Source organism: Oncorhynchus clarkii, chromosome 16, assembly GCF_045791955.1.
Source record: "Oncorhynchus clarkii lewisi isolate Uvic-CL-2024 chromosome 16, UVic_Ocla_1.0, whole genome shotgun sequence".
NCBI classification, from domain to species: domain Eukaryota; kingdom Metazoa; phylum Chordata; class Actinopteri; order Salmoniformes; family Salmonidae; genus Oncorhynchus; species Oncorhynchus clarkii.
In genome coordinates, this window is record NC_092162.1 from 33772630 (window position 1) to 33794681 (window position 22052).

The 22052-nt window shown below is 41.9% G+C and overlaps 1 protein-coding gene across 3 annotated transcripts in view; it reads left to right on the forward strand.

The window, feature by feature from the left end:
• Nucleotides 1–11855: 11855 nt before the first annotated feature.
• The window catches only part of LOC139368333 (DENN domain-containing protein 2D-like), a 56720-nt gene continuing 46523 nt past the window's right edge, over nt 11856–22052 (forward strand). The window contains exon 1 of one of the 3 annotated variants that reach the window (XM_071107091.1): nt 11856–12081. In XM_071107091.1, the coding sequence (XP_070963192.1) occupies nt 11934–12081 (148 nt within the window). In that variant the 5' untranslated portion in view covers nt 11856–11933. The remainder of the gene's footprint in view (nt 12082–22052) is intronic. The other 2 variants (XM_071107092.1, XM_071107090.1) reach the window with 2 other exon arrangements.

Here is a 22052-nt window from a genome sequence, read left to right on the forward strand (position 1 = left end):
ATGTAGGATTCTAGGTGTAATTTAGATGTTGTCCACAAGACAGCAGTGTGTATGCGCAAAGTTTCAGAATTACATCACTGCATAATATTTTGTACCAAGTCTGTCAGGTCTAGACTCAAGCCTCCCCCTGTACCCGGACTTTGAACTATTCCTCTCTGGGCGCAGGTATAGTGCACCCCTCAGCAGGAAAAACAGAACAAGACAAACATTTGTGCCAGGTGTGTTATCCCTCCTAAATAGCTCGGGCTAATGTTCCTATCGATTCAGTAAGGCCAGCCTTTTTAAAAAAATGTTTATGTATTGGTATGTAACTGTTATGAAAAGTTGTATTGTCAATTTTGTTTTGTATTTAAAGGCCACTTTAAATGTGTACATGACACCGCAACAAAATTTCCCCATGGGGACAATAAAGTCAGTAAGTAAGTAAGTTGTCCTTCACGAGTTTGCCCAAATGTGCCCAATTGGTCAATTGATACATTTTCAAGTACATAACTATAAAATATACATTTTCTATTACCATAGCATTTTTGTAAGTTTCCACACTCCCAAGAATGTCATTTGAATATAAAAATGTATTTTATCAAACAAAACTATGCTACATTTGTATCTCTGGGACCCTCAGGATGATTGAATGTAAGAACATTATTCACCTTCAGATGTGAATGTATCAAACCAGTTGCCGTGATAGTGCACAACAGAACACTATCCTCAAACAATAGCATGGCATTTTTTCACTGTAATAGCTACTGTAAATTGGACACTGCAGTTAGATTAACAATCATTTAAGCTTTCTGCCCATATAAGACATGTCTATGTCCCGGGAAGTTGGCTGTTGTTAACCATGTCATTCTAGTCACATTATCGCATATTGAGCAATAACTGTCCCGATTTCGGGACACCAATCCAGTAGAAGTTAACACCAACATTGGGAGTAATTTTACACCACTGAATGTTCATTTCACTCTGACTCCTGAAATCAATCAACACTGGTCAATTTGCTGTGTACAAGCTTAATGTTGATTGGTTTGACTGAGATACATTCCTTTGATTTGTTCAGTAGAAAATGCTATTACAACTGGAAAAACCCTCATTAACTTAATATGTTTCAATTTGAATACTGAAATCCATTCCAAAAACAAATTGCATTGGAATTGACCTAATCTCTCGTGGACAGATTTTCATGGACGGGTGAAACGAGAATCTGTCAAGACTCACATAAAATGATGTGATTATGAGCAGCAGTAGTTCCTGGTTTGGGGTTTGTCATTGATTATTTGGACAAATCAGGATTTGGTGTGATTTTCAAGCCTGTGTGAGGATGATAAACGGTTTCCACTAGATTCCACAGCTACAATGTAAAATTGATATCATGTAGTAGTGACACAACTCTCACGACTTTAAAACTCTGCTTGGTATCATATCCTGTAAACTACACAGATGTCTGCTTTGGATTTCTGTTTCTTATGACGCATGACTCCAAGCACATCATATTGTTAGGCAAACCAAAAGGGTGTGCCCACAGTTTAAATATAGAGTTTCAAAGTCTACATTAGAGCAAACAATAACTGATAGCTTGAAGGAGAGACAATACATTGTGAGGGAGTCTGAAATATCAAACCACACTACTGAACAAGATGGACACTACGCTCACAGGTAATGAAAATATCTTAACAGAGGTGATCACTGTAAATAATCTTCAAAGGTAGTTGAAGGTCAGATGTTGACATGTCACTGCTTCCAATTAATTGTATTTCTTAAAAAAAAAAAATTCTCAACTACTTATCCACATCTCTTCCAGACAAATAGAGCTAGGATGGCGGGAGAAGCAGAGAAACTGGAGCTTTTCCTATTGTCGATCCCAGTGTGAGCATCCCCGTCATCCCTTATTATTTGGGATTAACTAATTAATGAGGTCATTTATTTGGAATTGACTCAGAAGAAATACATTGGTCTTGACCTAGTGCCATATACACCAAAATTGTTATTCTCCTAGCCAAATTGATACATATCGTCATTATTGCTGCCCATTTTTCTAAAATGTTGATTAAACCTTCCTTCAGTTCACATACAGAAGTAAGGTGTAATCTTGATGCTTAATCTCAAGCGAAGGTAAACAGATGGCGAGGAGGCTGGATTTAGGTTTGGGGGGGGGGGGGGTGCAGTCCTACTCGTTGGTGCGTGAGGCCTCAAGCGTGAGTGGCTCTCATCTAAACATCTACAATCTCCCTCTCCCCTTCTGTCTGAACCTGAATAGTTGTATACCGACCATGCAAGTAAAGCATGAAGCATTCCAGAGGAGAGGGAGGAGGTTGATGCTCTTGTGACAGGCGCCTCAGGAGGACCCACCCCTCTGGTCCAGCTGAGGCTGGTGGCAGACTGGTTAAAGGGTAAACAAACCAAACTATTCATCGCTCAACCTCATGGATGCCACGATGCATCACTTTACAGTGCAGTCAGAAAGTATTCAGAACCCTTGACTTTCCACATTGTTACAGCCTTATTCTAAAATTGATAACATATTTGTTTTGTTTCTTATCTACACACACACACACACACACACACACACAATACCCCATAATGACAAAGAGAAAAACGGTTTATAAAATGTGAAAAAAAAAATGGGGTACGACAGTAGTCAATAGTATTCAGACCCTTTGCTTTGAGACTCGAAATTGAGCTTAGGTGTGTCTTGTTTCCATTTATCATCCTTGAGATGTTCCTATTACTTGATTGGAGTCCACCTGTGGTAAATTCAATTGATTGAACATTATTTGGAAAGGCACACACACACCTGTCTATATAAGGTCCCATAGTTGACAGTGAATGTCAGAGCAAAAACCAAGCCATGAGGTCTAAGGAATTGTCCATAGAGCTCCAAGACAGGATTGTGTCGAAGCACAAATCTGGGGAAGGGTACCAAAAAATGTCTGCAGCATTGAAGGTCCCCAAGAACACAGTTGCCTCTAGTGATGCAACAATGACATTTTTTGGCCGATACCTTATATTTTCCATGCCAAATAAAACGATCCCGATACCCGGTATTTAAAATGTTGGCGGACTTAAGCATTTTAGTACAGTTAAATAGTTAACACACACACACACACAGCGGATTAAGGCACTGCATCTCAGTGCAAGAAGCGTCACTACAGTCCCTGGTTCGAATCCATGCTGCCATGCATGCATCCATGCACATCCGGCCATAAACGGGAGTCCATAGGGCGGCGCACAATTGGCCCTGAGTCGTCCGAGTTTTTGACAGGGAAGGCCGTCATTGTAAATAAGAATTTGTTCTTAATCTGACTTGCCTGGTTAAATAAAGTTCACACCAACCAAAAATATATTTGTTGGCATTTACGCATGTCCCCATTACCAGCAAAATATAATCAAAATCTATTTCTTTCACTTACTTTGTGCTGTTTTGTTGTTCAGTCGTTTTATTCTCAACCAGGATTTCTATGGAACGCTGTTTGGGTCTTTTCGTGTCAAAAAATACACACGTCAAATAGTGTTATTTGACGTGTGTATTTTTTGACACGCAAAGACCCAAATAAGCTTGACCAATCAGGACCTGAATATGACTGCACAAGAATTTAATGCATTCAAACATATTTTACATAGTTCTTACACATTGATTATACTATCACTCATATGTCACAATGATTCATCGATACGTCTGCTATGATGCTGGTAAAGTTGTCTCGCGCACCTACAGTGCTGGTCATCTCATGGATGCAAACAGTGTTCTTCCCCAAAAACATAGCAAAACGACAATCTGTTTCAGTAGCTATAGTTAGCTAGCTATATAACTAGGTATCATAAAATAACCCTAATTTATAAGACAGTTCTTATTTGATTAATGGTGGTCGGACCCATCTATGTTTTAGCTAGCCACAATAGTGGATAGAATGTAATTGACAGTGATGCAAATAGTAAACTTGTCATCATTTAATAGATCATGCTAAACGAGGTTGGAATGTTGTTACATAAAATTAACAAAAGACAATGATTTGTTAATTTGACAAAAATCTGTTGAAATCACACTGGATGTATTAGGATGTATTAGACTTTAGAATTGCATTGGGGACATCCTTATTTCACTGCACGGCCTTAACTATGGATTGTGGATCAATGACATGGGGTATCAGTCTACTCAGTGACACCTAGAGAACATTAGCATCGTAGCTCTTAATGAGGGACTCTGAAACTGAATTGAACACTATTCCTGAGGAAAAACAATACTGCGTGGACGTTTGAGGCTGATAACGTTGGGGAAATTGTTTTCAGGCTAGTTGTATTGGTGCTTTAGCTGAGTACCTAGCTAGCTAGCTTGCTATCACAGAAGTTGCAGTCAAACAAATAATGCTTTATTACCAACGCAGTATTGTAAACACATTGTTTGTGGCCAGTGTTTGCAGACTTTTTTTGTACAGCTTTGACAGTGCTACTGATAGTAGTGGTGGCGCTTGGCTTACACATGCATATTCAGAACACACATTCTGTAATAGAACTGTTATTTGACGAGTCAAATAGTGTTATTGTCATTTAATGGTTCTTTTTAGACACGCAAAGACCCAAACGGCATTCCAAAGTATGTTGTGAAGCTAATTAATAGCAGTGACGCTATCACTGTGTAACTCCGGTAGGGCAACATCTGAAAAATAGCGCACTTGGTAGTGTGTACCAGTGCTCGACCAGTCGCGAAAGCCAACATCACCCAGGACAGAGAACAGTTGATTGTCAAGGGCAATGAATTCCATTATCTTGGTGTTAATGGATTTCGCCTTTGAGTTGTCTCGCTGAAATTCTTACTTTCAAATGACTGCTCGACTCGTTGACTGCTCGATCCACCCAGCAGATGTTGTGGGCTAGGTTAGGAATGCTGTGTTGCACGTGTAGAGCAACATTACGTCATGTACGTCAGCTTTGACATCGATAAACTAGACATCGGGCCAATACCAATGTTGGCATTTTTAGCTAATATGTTCACCGATATATCAGGCATCCCTAGTTGCCGCAATCATTCTTAAATGGAAGAATTTTGGAACCACCACCACTCTTCATAGAGCTATCAGCCCGGTCAAATTTAGCAAACAAGTGAGAAGGGCCTTGGTCAGGAAGGTAACCAAGAACCCGATGGTCACTCTGACAGAGCTCATCTGTGGAGATGGGAGAACCTTCCAGAAGGACAACTATCTCTGCAGCACTCAACCAATCAGCCCCTTATGGTAGAATGGCCAGACAGAAGCCACTCCTCAGTAAAAGGAACATGACAGCCCGCTTGGACTTTGCCAAAAGGCACCTAAAGGACTCTCAGACCATGAGAAACTATATCTTCTGGTCTGATGAAACTTTGATTGAACTCTTTGGCCTGAATGCCAATCGTCATGTCTGTAGGAAACCTGGAACCATCCCTACAGTGAAGCATGGCGATGGCAGCATCATCCTGTGGGGATCTTTTTCAGCGGCAGGGACTGGGAGACAAGTCAGGATCGAGGAAAAGATGAACAGAGCAAAGGACAGAAAGATCCTTGATGAAAACCAGCTCCAGAGTGCTCAGGACCTCATACTGGGATGAAGGTTCATCTTCCAACAGGACAACGACCCTTAGCACAGAGCCAAGAAAAGGCAGGAGTGGCTTCCGGACTAGTCTCTGAATGTCCTTGAGTGGTCCAGCCAGAACCCGACTTGAACCTGAACTAACATCTCTGGAGAGACCTGAAAAACGCTCCTCATCCAACCTAACAGAATTTGTGGGGATCTGCAGTGAAGAATGGGAGAAACTCCCCAAATACAGGTGTACCAAGCTTGTAGTGTCATACCCAAGAAGACTCGATGCTGTAATCGCTGCCAAAGGTGCTTCAAAGTACTGAGTAAAAGGGTATGAATACCTTTGTAAACGCAATATTTAAAGACATTTTGAAATTTGCAACAACAACATTTTTAAAATCCATCTTAGAATAAGGCTGTAATTCAACAAGCTGTGGAAAAGGTCAAGGGGTCTGAACTTTACGAATGCACTGTATGATGATTAATGTCAAATCACTGATCTGTGCCAAATGTGTATATAGAATAAGTCTATAGGACATAAGCATATAGGATAGCATTTAATGGTGAAAACCATCATTATGGAACTGTTAGTGGCAATTGATAATGCTAGTTGGTAACATGAGCTTAGTGAACTCGTACATTTACTGAACAAAAACAACTCAACAATTTCAAAGATTATATGAACTGTAACGCAGCACAAAGAAATCTGTCAATTGAAATGAATTAATTAGGCCCTAATCTATGGATTTCAAATGACTGGAAATACAGATATGCATCTGTTGGTCACAGATACCTTAAAAATTGGGGCGTAGATTAGAAAACAAGTCAGTATGTGGTGTGACCACTATTTGCCTCATGCAGTGCAAGATCTCCTTTGCATAGAGTTGGCTGTTGATTGTTATTGTAAGGGGTGCATAACTGGTGGCAGGGAAGTCAGACGCAGGAGAGTAGAACTAGGTAATAGCCGGAGCAGTTTAATTGCAAAACCAACAGCATAAAGAAATAACCAACATGGGTACAAAACCCAATGCGCACCAGTAAACATGTGCACAAGCACTTAAAACAAACAGTACCACACAAAGACATGGGGGGGAACAGAGGGTTAAATACAGATGTGTAGGAAAACAAGACAAAACAAATGGAAAATTAAGTGGATCGAAGATGGCTAGAAGACCGGTGACGCCGACAGGCGAACGCCGCCCAAACAAGGAGAGGAACCGACTTCAGTGGAATGGTGAAATGGTGGCCCACTCCTCTCCAATGGCTGTGCAAAGTTGTTGGATATTGGTGGGAACTGGAACACGCTGTCGTACCCCTCATTCCAGACCATCCCAAACATGCTCAATGGGTGACATGTCTGAGTATGCAGGACATGGAACAACTGGGACATTGTCAGCTTCCAGGAATTGTGTACAGGTCCTTGCAACATGGGACAGTGCATCATCTTGCTAAAACATGAGGCAATGGCGGGGGATGAATGGCAGAGCAATGGGCCTCAAGATCTCGTCACATAATCTGTGAATTCAAAATTGCCATTGATAGAATGTAATTGTGTTCATTGTCCGTGGTTTATGGCTGCCCATACTAAACTCAAAAAAAGAAACATCCTCACTGTCAACTGCGTTAATTTTCAGCAAACTTAACATGTGTAAATATATGTATGAACATAAAAAGATTAAACTAAAACAAACACAACAAGTTCCACAGACATTGAATAAAAGTAAGTCAGTATCTGTTGTGGCCACAAGCTGCATTAAATACTGCAGTGCATCTCCTCCTCATGGACTACACCTGATTTGCCAGTTCTTGCTGTGAGATGTTACCCCACTCTTCCACCATGGCACCTGCAAATTCCTAGACATTTCTGGTGGGAATGGCCTTAGCCCTCACCCTCCGACCAACAGGTCCCAGACATGCTCAATGGAATTGAGATCCGGGCTCTTCACTGGCCATGGCAGAACACTGACAATCCTGTTTGCAGGAAATCACGCCACATATCAGTATCAGTAAGCAGTATGGCTGGTGGCATTGTCATGATAAAGAGTCATGTCAGGATGAGACTGCAGGATGGGTATTACATGAGGGAGAAGGATGTCTTCCCTGTAACGCACAGCGTTAAAATTGCCTGCAATGGCAACAAGCTCAGTCCGATGATGCTGTGACACACCGCCCCAGACCATGACGGACCCTCCACCTCCAAGTTGATCCCGCTCCAGAGTACAGGCCTCGGTGTAACGCTCAGTCCTTCGACTATAAACGCGATTCCGACCATCACCGCTGGTCTGGTCCAGCGACGATGGATTTGTGCCCATAGGCGACGTTGTTGCCGGTGATGTCTGGTGAGGACCTGCCTTACAACAGGCCTACAAGCCCTCAGTCCAGCCTCTCTCAGCCTATTGCGGACAGTCTGAGCACTGATGGAGGGATTGTGCATTCCTGGTGTAACTCGAGCAGTTGTTGCCATCCTGTACATGTCCCGCAGGTGTGATGTTCGTTTGTACAGATTCTGTGCAGGTGTTACACGTGGTCTGCCACTGCGAGGACGGTCAGCTGTCCGTTCTGTCTCCCTGAAGCGCTGTCTTAAGCGTCTCACAGTACGGACATTGCAATTTATTGCCCTGGTCACATCTGCAGTCCTAATGCCACCTTGCAGCATGCCTAAGGCACGTTCCCGCAGATGAGCAGGGATCCTGGGCAACTTTCTTTTGGTGTTTTTTAGAGTCAGTAGAAAGGCCTCTTTAGTGTCCTAAGTTTTAATAACTGTGACCTTAATTTCCTACCGTCTGTAAGCAGTTAGTCTTTTAAAATATATATATTTGAAATGTCACCTTTATTTAACCAGGCCAGTTGAGAACAAGTTCTCATTTACAACTGCGAGCTGGCCAAGATAAAGGAAAGCAGTGCGACAAAAACAGAGTTACACATGGGATAAACAAACATACAGTCAATAACACAATAGAAAAATGTATACACAGTGTGCAAATGTAGAAGAGTAGGGAGGTAAGGCAATAAATAGGCCATAGTGGCAAAATAATTACAATTTAGCATTTACACTGGAGTGATAGATGTGCAGATGAGGATGTGCAAGTAGATACTGGGGTGCAGAAGAGCAAAAATAAATAATTGGTGGAATGGGGAAGTTGAGTGGGCTATTTACAGATGGGCTGTGTACAGGTGCAGTGATCAGTAAGCTGCTCTGACAGCTGATGCTTAAAGTTAGTGAGGGAGATATGGGTCTCCAGCTTCAGTGATTTTTGCAATTCGTTCCAGTCATTGGCAGCAGAGAACTGGAAGGAAAGGCGGCCAAATGAGATGTTGGCTTTGGGGATTACCAGTGAAATATACCTGCTGGAGTGCGTGCTACGGGTGGGTGTTGCTATGGTGACCAGTGAGCTGAGATAAGGCGGGGCTTTACCTAGCAAAGCCTTAGATGACCTGGAGCCAGTGGGTTTGGCGACAAATGTGAAGCGAGGGCCAGCCAATGAGAGCCCACAGGTCACAGTGGTGGGTAGTATATGGGGCTTTGGTGACAAAACGTATGGCACTGTGAGACTACATCCAATTTGCTGAGTAAGGTGTTGGAGGATATTTTGTAAATGACATCGCCGAAGTCAAGGATCGGTAGGATAGTCAGTTTTACGAGGCTTTGTTGTGAAATAAGAAGCCGATTCTAGATGTAATTTTGGATTGGAGATGCTTAATGTGAGTCTGGAAGGAGAGTTTACAGTCTAACCAGACACCTAGGTATTTATTGTTGTCCACATATTCTAAGTCAGAACCATCCAGAGTGGTGATGCTAGTCCGGCGGGTGCGGGCAGCGATCGGTTGAAAAGCATGCATTTAGTTTTACTAGCATTTAAGAGCAGTTGGAGGACACCGGAGTATTGTATAGCATTGAAGCTCGTCCGGAGGTTTGTTAACACAGTGTCCAAAGAAGGGTCAGAAGTATACAGAATGGTGTCGTCTGCGTAGAGGTGGATCAGAGAATCACCAGCAGCAAGAGCGACATCAATGATATATACAGAGAAAAGAGTCAGCCTGAGAATTGAATCCTGTGGCACCCCAGAGGTCCGGACGCCCCAGAGGTCCAGACAACAGGCCCTCTGAGTTGACACACTGAACTCTGAGAAGTAGTTGGTGAACCAGGCGAGGCAGCCATTTGAGAAACCAAGGCTGGCTGTTGAGTCTGCCGATAAGAATGTGGTGATTGACAGAGTCAAAAGCCTTGGCCAGGTCGATGAATACGGCTGTACAGTACTGTCTTTTATCGATGGCGGTTATGATACCGTTTAGTACCTTGAGTGTGGCTGAGGTCCATCCATGACCAGCTCTGAAACTAGATTGTATAGCGGAGAAGGTACGATGGGATTCCAAATGGTCAGTGATCTGTTTATTAACTTGGCTTTCAAAGACTTTAGAAAGGCAGGGCAGGATGGATATAGGTCTGTAACAGTTTGGGTATAGAGTGTCTCCCCCTTTGAAGAGTGGGATGACCACGGCAGCTTTCCAATCTTCGGGGATCTCAGACGATACGAAAGAGGTTGCACAGGCTAGTAATAGGGTTTGCAACAATTGGAGGATAATTTTAGAAAGAGAAGGTCCAGATTGTCTAGACCAGCTGATTTGTAGGGGTCCAGATTTTGCAGCTCTTTCAGAACATCAGCTATCTGGATTTGGGTGAAGGAGAAGCAGGGGGGCTTGGGCAAGTTGCTGCGGGGGGTGCAGAGCTGTTGGTAGGGGTAGCTAGGTGGAAAGCAAGGTCAGCCGTAGTAAAATGCTTATTGAAATTCTCGATTATCATGGATTTATCAGTGGTGACAGTGTTTCCTAGCTTCAGTGCAGTGGGCAGCTGGGAGGAGGTGCTCTTACGCTCCATGGACTTTAGTGTCCCAGAACTTTTTGGAGTTAGTGCTACAGGATGCAAATTTATGTTTGAAGAAGCTAGCCTTTGCTTTTCTAACTGCCTGTGTATATTGGTTCCTAACCTCCCTGAAAAGTTGCATATTGTGGGGGCTATTCGATGCTAATGCAAAACACCACAGGATGTTTTGTGCTGATCAAGGGCAGTCAAGTCTGGAGTGAAGCAAGGGCTATATCTGTTCTTAGTTCTACATTTTTTGAATGGGGCATGCTTATTTAAGAGGTTGAGGAAAACACTTTTAAAGAATAACCAGGCATCCTCTACTGACGGGATGAGGTCAATATCCTTCCAGGATACCCGGGCCTGGTCGATTAGAAAGGCCTGCTCGCTGAAGTGTTTTATGGAGCGTTTGACAGTGATGAGGGGTGGTTGTTTCACAGCGGACCTATTATGGACGCAGGCAATGAGGCAGTGATCGCTGAGATCCTGGTTGAAGACAGCAAAGGTGTATTTAGAGGGCAGGTTGGTCAGGATGAAATCTGAGGGTACCTTTACAATTAAGATCTGTGAAGTTATTTGGATTTATACAAATGATCTTTTTAAAGACAGGGTCCTGAAAAAGGGGCGTTTCTTATCTTGCTGAGTTTATAACCCCACTGTCACCATGGGCCACTCTGTTCACAACATTGACATCAGCAAACCGCTCTCCCATACAATGCTTACACGTGGTCTGAGGTTGTGAGGCTGGTTGGATGTACTGCCAAATTCTCTAAAACGACATTGGTCTCCAAGGGCATAGAAAGGAACAAATTCTCTGCCAACAGCTCTGGTGGACATTCCTACATTCCTGCCAATTGCATGCTCACCAACTTGAAACATGGCATTGTATTGTGTGACAAAACTGCACATTTTTGAGTGGCCTTGTGTTATGCTCACGCTGTTTAAATCAGCTTCTTGACATGCCACACCTGTCAGGTGGATGGATAATCTTGACAAAGTGGAAATGCTCACCAACATGGATGTAAGCACATTTGTGCACCAAATCTGAATTAAATATGATTTTTGTGCATATGGAACATTTCTGGGATCTGCCACTTTACATGTTGCGTTTTTTGGTCAGTATTGTAAAGGCTAACTAATAGTTATGAGCTGTCCTACATAACTGCACTGAAAACAAAAAAGGATATCTAAGAAAAGTTTTAAACGATTTATTAGGGATGAAATATGTTTGTCTGATCTGTTTGTCGCCTATCCTATGTCAATTTTATTTGACTGTCATCTTGACTCACCAGATGAAATTAGCTGTAATTCTAGTTATCAAAGGAATAGTTATGCATTGGTAGCGTAATTGTATCGGATGAAGCACATCCACGCGAGACACTGACAATTGATCGAACCATAGGCTCCGCGCACTGTACAGTTTGGTGCGTTCATCTCTCCAATTCCCAGAGAAGCCAACCCGTGAACATTGAGCAACAGCATGCGTTACTTGTGCGTTACTATTCTCCTTGTGTTGCCATGATGAATGTGGTTGATACATATTAATTTGAGAAACGACAAGCAGTCCAGGGAGATAAGAGGCTCAACGTTGATACCTGTGAGAGCTATGAGTGGAGAGGTATCGAGAAGGATTCGAAAAAGACATGGATTAAACAACTTCACGCAGAGATGGAGTGAGTAGATGACCTGAATTTATAGGCTAAAAAGTTTTAAACATGTTCGCATTGAGAATGAATGACTGATTGTATGACAAGGTTTGTAAAAATGTAAGTGTACATTTACTGAAAAAGTTGCTTCAATCAAGTCACTACTCGCGTTCCGGCGGTGCCAACAGCAGGCAGGTTTCCATTGACCAGTTTAATCGACAAAAGCAACGTCGCAACAAACAAATATTTGCGCCGTGTGTAATGGAAACCGCAGATGAGACATTTTCTTTTAAGATCGACAACAATTGTATATCCGTTAAACGGGTCGATTTATCTTGTCTAACTTGTCTTTGCGACAAATGGAAACGTTTTTTTTTTTATTTAACCTTTATTTAACTAATAATTTACGGTACACGTGGATGGTGATGTCAACGTAACTATGAAGCGCCACTCCACCCACATGTAGAACTAATTCGAAATGTCTGCCTGCTAAATGTATTTCAACTATAAAAATGATTATTTGCAGGATCCTTGTCCTGATATTTAACAATGGCGGAATTACTTTGCTTGTGTGATTGGTTGGAAGCAAGTTTCACCATTTAATTATTTCAGGTCTACAGGAGTGCAAGTTTCATAATGGCACTGCCCGTGGCGATATGTTGGCACATGGGAATTAGAATGTCAAATGTTAGTCAATTCTAACATTTTATTCATGAAGGCTTTTGAGGGCTACCTGATATATAGGTGGAAGGGCATGCAGGCCTGTCTTCAGTGTATTAATGCGCAATTTACCTAAATGGGTAATGGTAACGCTTCAAACACATTTACATTTTGACACTAGGTTTTCTGAAAGTGTTTATTTCCTACGACCTCGTTCCATCCACCGTTTTTACATGAGTTAAGTCATACCAGGAAACGGGACGTTTCGCTACAATTTTACAAATGCAGACAATTTCTTCAACATGGGGGAATCTTTGTTAAATTGCTAGAAATGGCAGTGAAAACGCGTTTATGCGCAAATATTGATATAATTATCATATAGAAGTAAACGTGGAGTCACGCTGTTGATTCTTTTGATGTTAGGAAGTGGAGATGAAATACGACCAAAGGTATGGAGACACCTGCTTGTCGAACATCATTCACTGATGTTGGGCGATTAAGCCCTGTCACAGTGGGTGTTCCAATTCATCCCAAAGGTGTTCGATGGGGTTGAAGTCAGGGCTCTGTGCAGGCCAGTCAACTTCTTTCACACCATTCGACAAATAATTTCGGTATGGACCTCGCTTTTTGCACAGGGGCATTGTCATTCTGAAACAGGAAAGGGCCTTCCCCAAACCGCTGCCACAAAGTTGGAAGCACAGAATCATCTAGAATGTCATTGTATGATGTAGCACTGAAACTAAGGGCCAAGCCTGAACCATGAAAACAGCCCCAGACCATTATTCATCCTCCGAACTTTAGTTGACACTATGCAGTCGGGCAGGTGGCGTTCTCCTAGCATCCACCAAACCCAGATTTGTCCATCGGACTGACAGATTGTGAAGCATGATTCATCATATCGGGGATTCCCGAGTTGCGCAGCGGTCTAAGGCACTGCATCTTAGTGCATGAGGCATCACTACAGTCCCTGGTTTGAATCCAGGCAGTTTCACATCCGACCGTGATTGAAAGTCCCATAGGGCGGCCAGTGTCATCCGGGTTTGGCTGGGGTAGGCCGTCATTGTAAATAAGAATTTGTTCTTAACCTTTTTTATTTAAGGAGGCAAGTCAGTTAAATAAAATCATTCCAGAGAATGCGTTTCCACTGCTCCAGAGTTTAAGGCAGCGAGAGTTACGCCACCCCAGCTGACGCTTGGCATTGCGCATGGTGATCTTAAGCTTGTGTGCGGCTGCCCGGCCATGGAAACCCATTTCATGAAGCTCCCAACGAACAGTTCTTATGCTGACGTTGCTATAGTGTTGCTTCAGCAGTCTGTGGTTATGCTCAAATCTAATTTGATTTGTCACACACATGGTTAGAAGATGTTAATGCGAGTGTAGCGAAATGCTTGTGCTTCTAGTTCCAACAATGCAGTAATAACCAACGAGTAATCTAACCTAACAATTCCTACTACCTACTAACAACTACTACCTTATACACACACGTGTATCCGAAATAGCCGAATCCACTCATTTGAATCTGTCCATTTCCTTCCGTTCACCAGTCCATTTTGAACGTGTTAACTCGTCATTTGACAAGGAATTTAGCTTGTGTATCCCATCAGGTAGATGCAGAAGTAAATGCCTATAAAAGCGTATGTGCACTCAGCATGCGTGTGTGGAGGGAGTGGTCTGAACGCAATTAAGTAAGACATGAAGGGGAAAGGAAATGTAGGGAGCAGAACTGTGATGCTTGGTTTCTTTTTTGTTGTGTCCCAAATGGAACAGTGGAGTCAAAGCACATCAACGTTTTCTTCAAGACATCAATTACGAACAAATGGTTTTATAGTATTTGAACAAAATATGATCTCTGGTTAAAGAGAGAATTTTGACGTCCTTCTCGATTACTCATGCCCATCCCTAGTGGGGGAGCATTCTTGACAAACACGGGATACTTGAGCGTGAATCCCAGCAGCGTTGCGTTTCACACACTTAAACCAGTGCACCAGGCACCTACTACTTTTCAAAGGCACTTCATATTTTGCCTTGCCCCCCAGAATAGCACATACAATGTCTCAATTGTCTCGAGGCTTAAAAAAGTCTTTAACCTGTCTTTTCCACTGAAAGTGATTTTACAGGTTACATCAATAATGGATCATAGCATTCACCTGCTCAGTCTCATGGAAAGAGCAGGTGTTCCTGTTTTGTACACTTGGTGTATGTATTTACATGTATGCTATGTGAATTTAGGCTTGTAAATAATGATTAGGATTTTGCATACTAGTGCATCAAACAAACGAACAACCGTCAAACAAATGAGCCCTTTAATTTGAGCTTTTTGTGGCCAACTTATGTTCAAAGTTTTGGGCTTCAGAACATGTTCACTCTTGATGTATTTGATCTTCAAAGGCTGTAACAAGTTCCTTTTATAGGTCCTAGGCCCATAACTGCTATGATTTGATAGTAACGGACTAACATACTTCAGAAAGTATTCAAACCCCTTGACTTTTCACATTTAGTTGTTTTACAGCCTTAATAAAAAAACATATTTACATTGCCTGCCACACACACACACACACACACACACACAATACCCCATAATGTCAAAGCGGAATTGTTTTTTTGAAAATGTTACTTATTCTTTATAAATCTGAAATGCTTTTTAATCAATAAGTATTCAACCCCTTTTATGCCAAGCCTAAATAATTCAGGAGTCAAGATTTGCTTATCACATGGACTCACTGTGTGCAATAGTATTTAACATGATTTTTGAACGACTACCTCCTCTCCGTACCCCACACATACAATTATCTGTAAGGTCCCTGAGTCGAGCAGTGAATTATCGACACAGATTTAACCACAAAGACCAGGGAGGCTTGGAAAGAAGGCCACCTATTGGTAGAAGGGTAATAAAAAAAAAGCAGACCTTGTATATCCCTTTGAGAATGGTGAAGTTATTAATTGCACTTTGGATGGTGTATCAATACAACCAGTGACTACAAAGAAACCCGTGTCCTTCCTAACTCAGTTGCCAGAGAGGAAGGAAACCACTGAGGATGGACCAACTTCGTAGTTACTCAACAATACTCACCTAATTGGCAGAGTGAAATGAAGGAAGCAAGTGCAGAATATAAAATTCCAAAACATGCTTCCTGTTTGCAACAAGGCAGTAATGTAATACTGCAAAAAAATGTGGTAAAGTAATTTGCTTTTTGTCCTGAATAAAGTGTTATGTTTGCGGCAGATACAAGACATTACTCAGTACCACTCAGTATTTAAGCATAGTGGTGGCTGCATCATGTTATTGGTATGCTTGTCATTGTTAAGGGCTAGGGACTTTCAGGATAAAAAAGAAAGAGCAAAGGCAAGCACAGGCAAGTTCACTGAATTCACTTTTCAGCAGAACCTAAACCACAAGGCCAAATCTCCATAGCGTTGCGTGCCAAGAGGACAGTGAATGTTCCTGAGTGACCGAGTTAGTTATGACTTATCTATTTGAAAATCTATGGCAAGACCTGAAAATAGTTGTCTAGCAATGATCAACCAATTTGACAGAGCGTGAAGAATTTTGAAAGGAATGTGTAAATGTTGGTGGAAGCTCTTAAACTTAAGGTGTCAGCATTAGTCAGCAAAAGCATGACCGTTTGGTTACGCAATGGGAGGGGTATAGACAGAGTAAATTTATCATACATACATTTGGAAGCTATGCTCACCGTAAACATAATACTTAGCACCCTAACAACCACTCATTCGGATTAGAAACGCAATATATTTACAGGTAGATGTCTTTCTTTGTTCTCTCTGAAACCACTCGATCCCGGCTATGGGAGGTTTGACACAAGTCTCTGGTTGTCCACCAGAGGTCACATTGTCCATAGTTGTAGGCTTCTGTCTGGGAGTGTTCTTTTAGAATTGATACTTCAGGTGTACCACAGTGGTGAGGGATCTGTTCTTCCCTCTCGTCTTTGGTCACATGTCCTAGACTAATTTACATACACAGCTGCAGACTGAATGTTTGGAGTCTTTACCTTCTTCACTCATTGAGAGTTTGAGGGTCCTACCATTCTCAGCTTTGTAGTCACTGCTCCACGCTGTCTGGTCTTGTAGTTTTAACAATTTCAACATGTAGGCCACTGCACGTTCTCTGGTCTGTATTTAAATGTTTATTTGTTCTCTGGTCTGTATTTAAATTCTCAGTGAGTCCTTTTAAGCACTCTGGCCTGAAAGGTGGTCCATCATGTTGACACAAACTCTGACCTCATTAGGGGTGTGGCTAAGTGTACATTTTATTTTTTCACATAGTTTCATATTTAATCATTCAAGTTTTACAACATTTAAATGTACGTCTGATATACCGTGTGAAAGCTCTTAAAAGTTAATGTTTCCATTTATAACATCTTTCAGATTTTTAATGACATCACAAAATATACATTAATTTCCCATATTCAATTTCTCATCATTACCAACATTCGGAGGATGAAATATGTTGTCCATTGTTTGATGTTGAAGTTCTTGGGCGGTAAACTCTTCATAAGTCACCCAAACTAGGCCACAAGGGTATCGTCTGCTGCCTATGGTTTACAATGGGTGAACTGTCACAAAACCCCCACATCCATCCCTCTCCCCCTCTGCGGGGCAGGGAGTGCGCTGATCCACTAACCTGATCCTTTGGATCGTCATAGGATAGTCATGACTAGGGATGCACGATATATCCGTGAACATATCGGAATCGGACGATATTAGCTAAAAATGCCAAAATCGGTATCGGTCCAATGTCCAGTTTAACGCCGATGTCAAAGCTACCGTGCATACCTATATACCGTAGGCACATGACGTAATAATGGCACGTACAATTTTGTGCAACACAACATTCCTAACCCTAACCAAGCCACACAGGATGTGCTGTGTGGCTTGAGCAGTCATTTTGAAACAGTAAGACATTTTCAGCGAGACAACTTAGACAAAATCCATTAAAGCCAAGTTAATGGAATCGATTGCCCTTGGCAATCAACCGTTCTGCCGTAGGAGATGTTGGCTTTTGCCAACTGGGCGAGCACCGGTACACACTACCAAGTGCACTATTTTTCAGATGTTGTCCTACTGGAGTTGCACAGTAATCGCGTCACTGCGATTAGCTTCACGACATGCATACTATGGGATGCTGTTTGGGTCTTCGAGTGTGAAAAAATAACCAGTGGCACTGTCAAATCTGTACAAAAAAAGTCTGCAAAGGCCAGCCACGAACGATGTGTTTACAATACCACGTTGGTAATAAAGCATTATTTGTTTGACCGCAACTTCTGGGCTAGCTAACTTTAGCTTGGTACCTAGCTAGCACCAATACAACCAGCCTGAAAACAATGACCAGTAGAACCTGCAGTCATTTTCATTATTCTTAACGATTATTTAGGGATCCTTGTAAGTATTGTATTGTTTGCCTATTGAAATTGAACTTCAGTTCATGAAAATAAATAGCTAGCCAGCTACTTAACCCTGTTGCCAAAAGCTAACGTTATAAGCAGCCAGCTAGCGTCATCTGGCTAGTGAGGCTCGACCGGACCGGGTTATGTGTTGTAAAGCTAGCCACAATAAGGATTAGTCACAATTGTGGAATTTGCAGTTTGCCTTCAAAATAAGTGTCATTGATGCAAATGAAAAAATAATATGCCATACTTTTATTCTGAAGGCTAACCGCAAAGTCCACTTGTGGCTAATCCTTATTGTTGCTAACTTTACCAATGGATTCGACCACAATTAATCAAACAAGAACTGTCTTATAAATTAAGGTTATTTTAGATGACACCTAGCTATATAGTTAACTATAGCTACTGAAACAGTGTCTTGTTACACGTCCAATAGTGTTATTTGACATGCATCTTTTTTGACACGCAAAGACCCAAACGGCTTTCCATAGAAATCCTGGTTGAGAATGAAACGACTGAACAACAAAACAGCACAGAAACGAAGAAATCGTTTTTGATTGTTTTACTGGTAATGGGGACATGCGTAAATGCCAACAAAATAACCTTTTGGGTAGTGTGGTGTGTGACCTTTTTATATTAACTAGGCAAGTCAGTTAAGAACAAATTCTTATTTACAATGACGTCCCGGACGACGCTGGGTCAACTGTGCGCCGCCCTATGGAACTCCCAATCACGGCCGGATGTGATACAGCCTGGATTCAAACCAGGGACTGTAGTGACGCCTCTTGCACTGAGATGCAGTGCCTTAGACCGCTGCGTGTGTAACTACTTAACTGTACTAGAATGCTTCAAAGGCTGCAAGGAAAATATTGGATATCGGTATCGGCTAAAAATGTAATCGTTCATCACAGTGCATTTCTGAAACCGCAGAACCTATACCATGACTCACTGACTTTAGCGGTCTATCATGGTCATATTTCAAGTGCAATAATACTTTAGTACATTACATACAGATAAAGGTTTAGGGAGGAAGAGAGAGTGAGCGAGAGCCTTGCCAGAATGAGAAGCTACCAATCCCTAATTGGATTGAGTTGAGGCTTGCTGGCTGTCAAGAGAAGATGTTGTAACATGTTATGTAACCTGAAGGGCAGGCAGCACACCCTGTGATGGAGAATTAATTCTTTACACCTACGACGCAGTATGTAAGCCTGGCTGTTCTCATGTTCTTCTAGCGGCCCTGCTACGCTACAGCCATCGGGCATTGACATCAGCTATCAGCCATTAAATGAATGCTTCCTTTGAAATTAAAGCTGCTTTGCTGCCCACGTCCAATGGCAGCATCCAAGCTCAAGAATTGCTGATGCTCAGTCCTTGATGGCTGACGCGTGCATTAATTCCGTATTGTGAATTCAAATAATGATAATTTAAGTTGATTTGTTGCATATACACCACTCGTTATTTTACAAAAATGTATGAAGTCGAATAGCTACTAGCGAGCAGAAACTCTTGCTAGCTACATTTGACTATTTTCACAATGTTAACAAAAGCATCTTGTGTATTAGAGGATCATTTAGGTCAACCACTAGCTGGAAAAAAAAGCTATTGTACTTAATCAACGAAAATGGTATAGTCGAGGAAATTAAAGATGCTCTTCCCCTCTGCACCTCTCCCCTCAAAGCAAAGCGACACGTATAGTGGCGCTGAAGTGTAATGCAGAGTTTCCCAACCTTCCACTTATTATATAGGAAATTTCAGAATTAGCACACCTGATTCAAATAATGAAGAGCTTGGTGATTACTTGACTAATTGAGTCAGGTGTGAGATTTAGTCTGTAAACTAAAGGCAGTATTGAACGAAACACATCCTTGGTAGTCCAAGTGTAGTGCTTGTGAATTAGTGGTAAATAAATATGTAGAAAAAGGAAGCACATCCAGTTGCTGGACAGAAAAAAGATGATAATAAGTAATGTCCAAACTGTTGTTTCTCAGTGGTTTTATATAGACCAACAGATATCCAACAATGTGTCTTTGTCAGGCCCAAATTATGTGTCCAGTAAATGTCTGCAGTGCAGCTAGCAAGGGAGTCTAACTGTGAGAAGAGGCGTTAATTGGCGAGAAACGGTCAGTGCTCTGGTGAGAATAAGTTGAGTAGGTATGTGGTAATGATTAGGTGACATTTAATCTCTTAATCTCAAACATTTTTGTTTTTGTGAACTCCATTTTACACACAGACAACACAATATAACCCAGGGATTGGCAACTTTGATGGGGGCCACAAAAAAAAACAGAAATCATCATGAGGGGCCGCAGTGGTCTTCATACCCACATCCACACATCCATTTAGTGGCCCCCCTCTTGACAGGGGAGAGAAGAAAAATAAGTTATAATTTACTGCAGTTCTACATTTTAAACAGGGCGTGGAGAAAATATTGCAGGTTTGCTAGCTAATTTCCAGCAATTCTACACATTTTGCCGGAAATTAGCAGTTTTATATCTAATTTCAAGAAATTCTACACATTTTGCCATAGGGAGGGGATAATTGTTTGCAGTTCGATACCAGAGTGAGAGTAACTAACAAAATCAATGGGGCCCCCCTAGTTGGTAATTCAACCATGATTACTACAAGTTTAGACAACTGAATAAAGAGTCCAGGTATTAATTTGGTGGTTCTGTTGGAAAAGTAGCCTGAGTCGCTGACTAGGCAAATGCATAACTGGAGCTCTTTAGGTAGTTATATAGCTGAAATGAGGTATGGCATAACTCAGTTCTTGACTATTTTCACAACTTTTGGGGGATTTGAAAAGTATATGGACACCCCTTCAAATGAGTGGATTCGGTTATTTCAGCCACACCCATTGCTGACAGATGTATAAAGTTGAACACACAGCCATGCAATCGCCATAGACAAACTTTGGTAGTATAATGGCCTTACCGAAGAGCTCAGTGACTTTCAAAGTGGCACCGTCATAGGATGCCACCTTTCAAACAAGTCAGTTCGTCAAATTTCTGTCTTGCTAGAGGTGCCCTAGTCAACAGTAAGTGCTGTTATTGTGAAGTGGAAACATTTTGGAGCAACAACGGCTCAGCTGCGAAGTTGTAGGCCACACAAGCTCACAGAACAGGAGCACGTTGAGTGTCCTCAGTTGCAACACCCATTACTGAGTTCCAAACTGCCTCTGGAAGCAACGTCAGCACAAGAACTGTTCGTCGGGACCTTCATGAAATGGGTTCCCATGGCCGAGCAGCCGCACTCAGGCCTAAGACCACCATGCGCAATGCCAAGCGTCAGCTGGAGAGGTGTAAAGCTCGCCACCTTTGGACTCTGGAGGGATAGCAGGGATTATAGAGAATTAACACAGGTCTCATAAACAATCTCTCAAACACAAGCCTACGTGCTAGTGAGTATCCAGCTAATATTTTTTTATTTCAAGCTTAGCCAACTTGGATCTTATTTGCTAGCTAACAGAGCACATCAGTTGAGTTGTTATGAACACCATTCTGTCTGTCTCCAACTGTTTGAACAGCATGCTAGCCTGTCCACTTTGTTCAGATGTTGAAATCAAGGGCCCTACATTAGTTGAGAATTCTTTGTAACTGTTTTATGCTTTTGAATGTTTTATACTAGCTGTTTAGTATTTTATAATCTTTATTTAACAAAAATGCTGCTAGCGCTATGTGGTACCGCAGTGTGCGAGCGACAAACTGGACAGTACTTTTCCTGAATGAATGTTCATTGATACATCATTTTTTTTGTGGTGTTTGCTCTGCTAGAAATTGAACATGATTTTACTGTAATAATGTGTTTCGGTGTCCATATGACCTATTTTTTATTTTTATTTATTCTGTTGGACCAAACCTCAAATGCAAATTGCGAGTTGAAACTGCTTGTCAGAGACTGAAGTGATCTCATGGCACGCGGGTATCTGCTTCTGAGGAG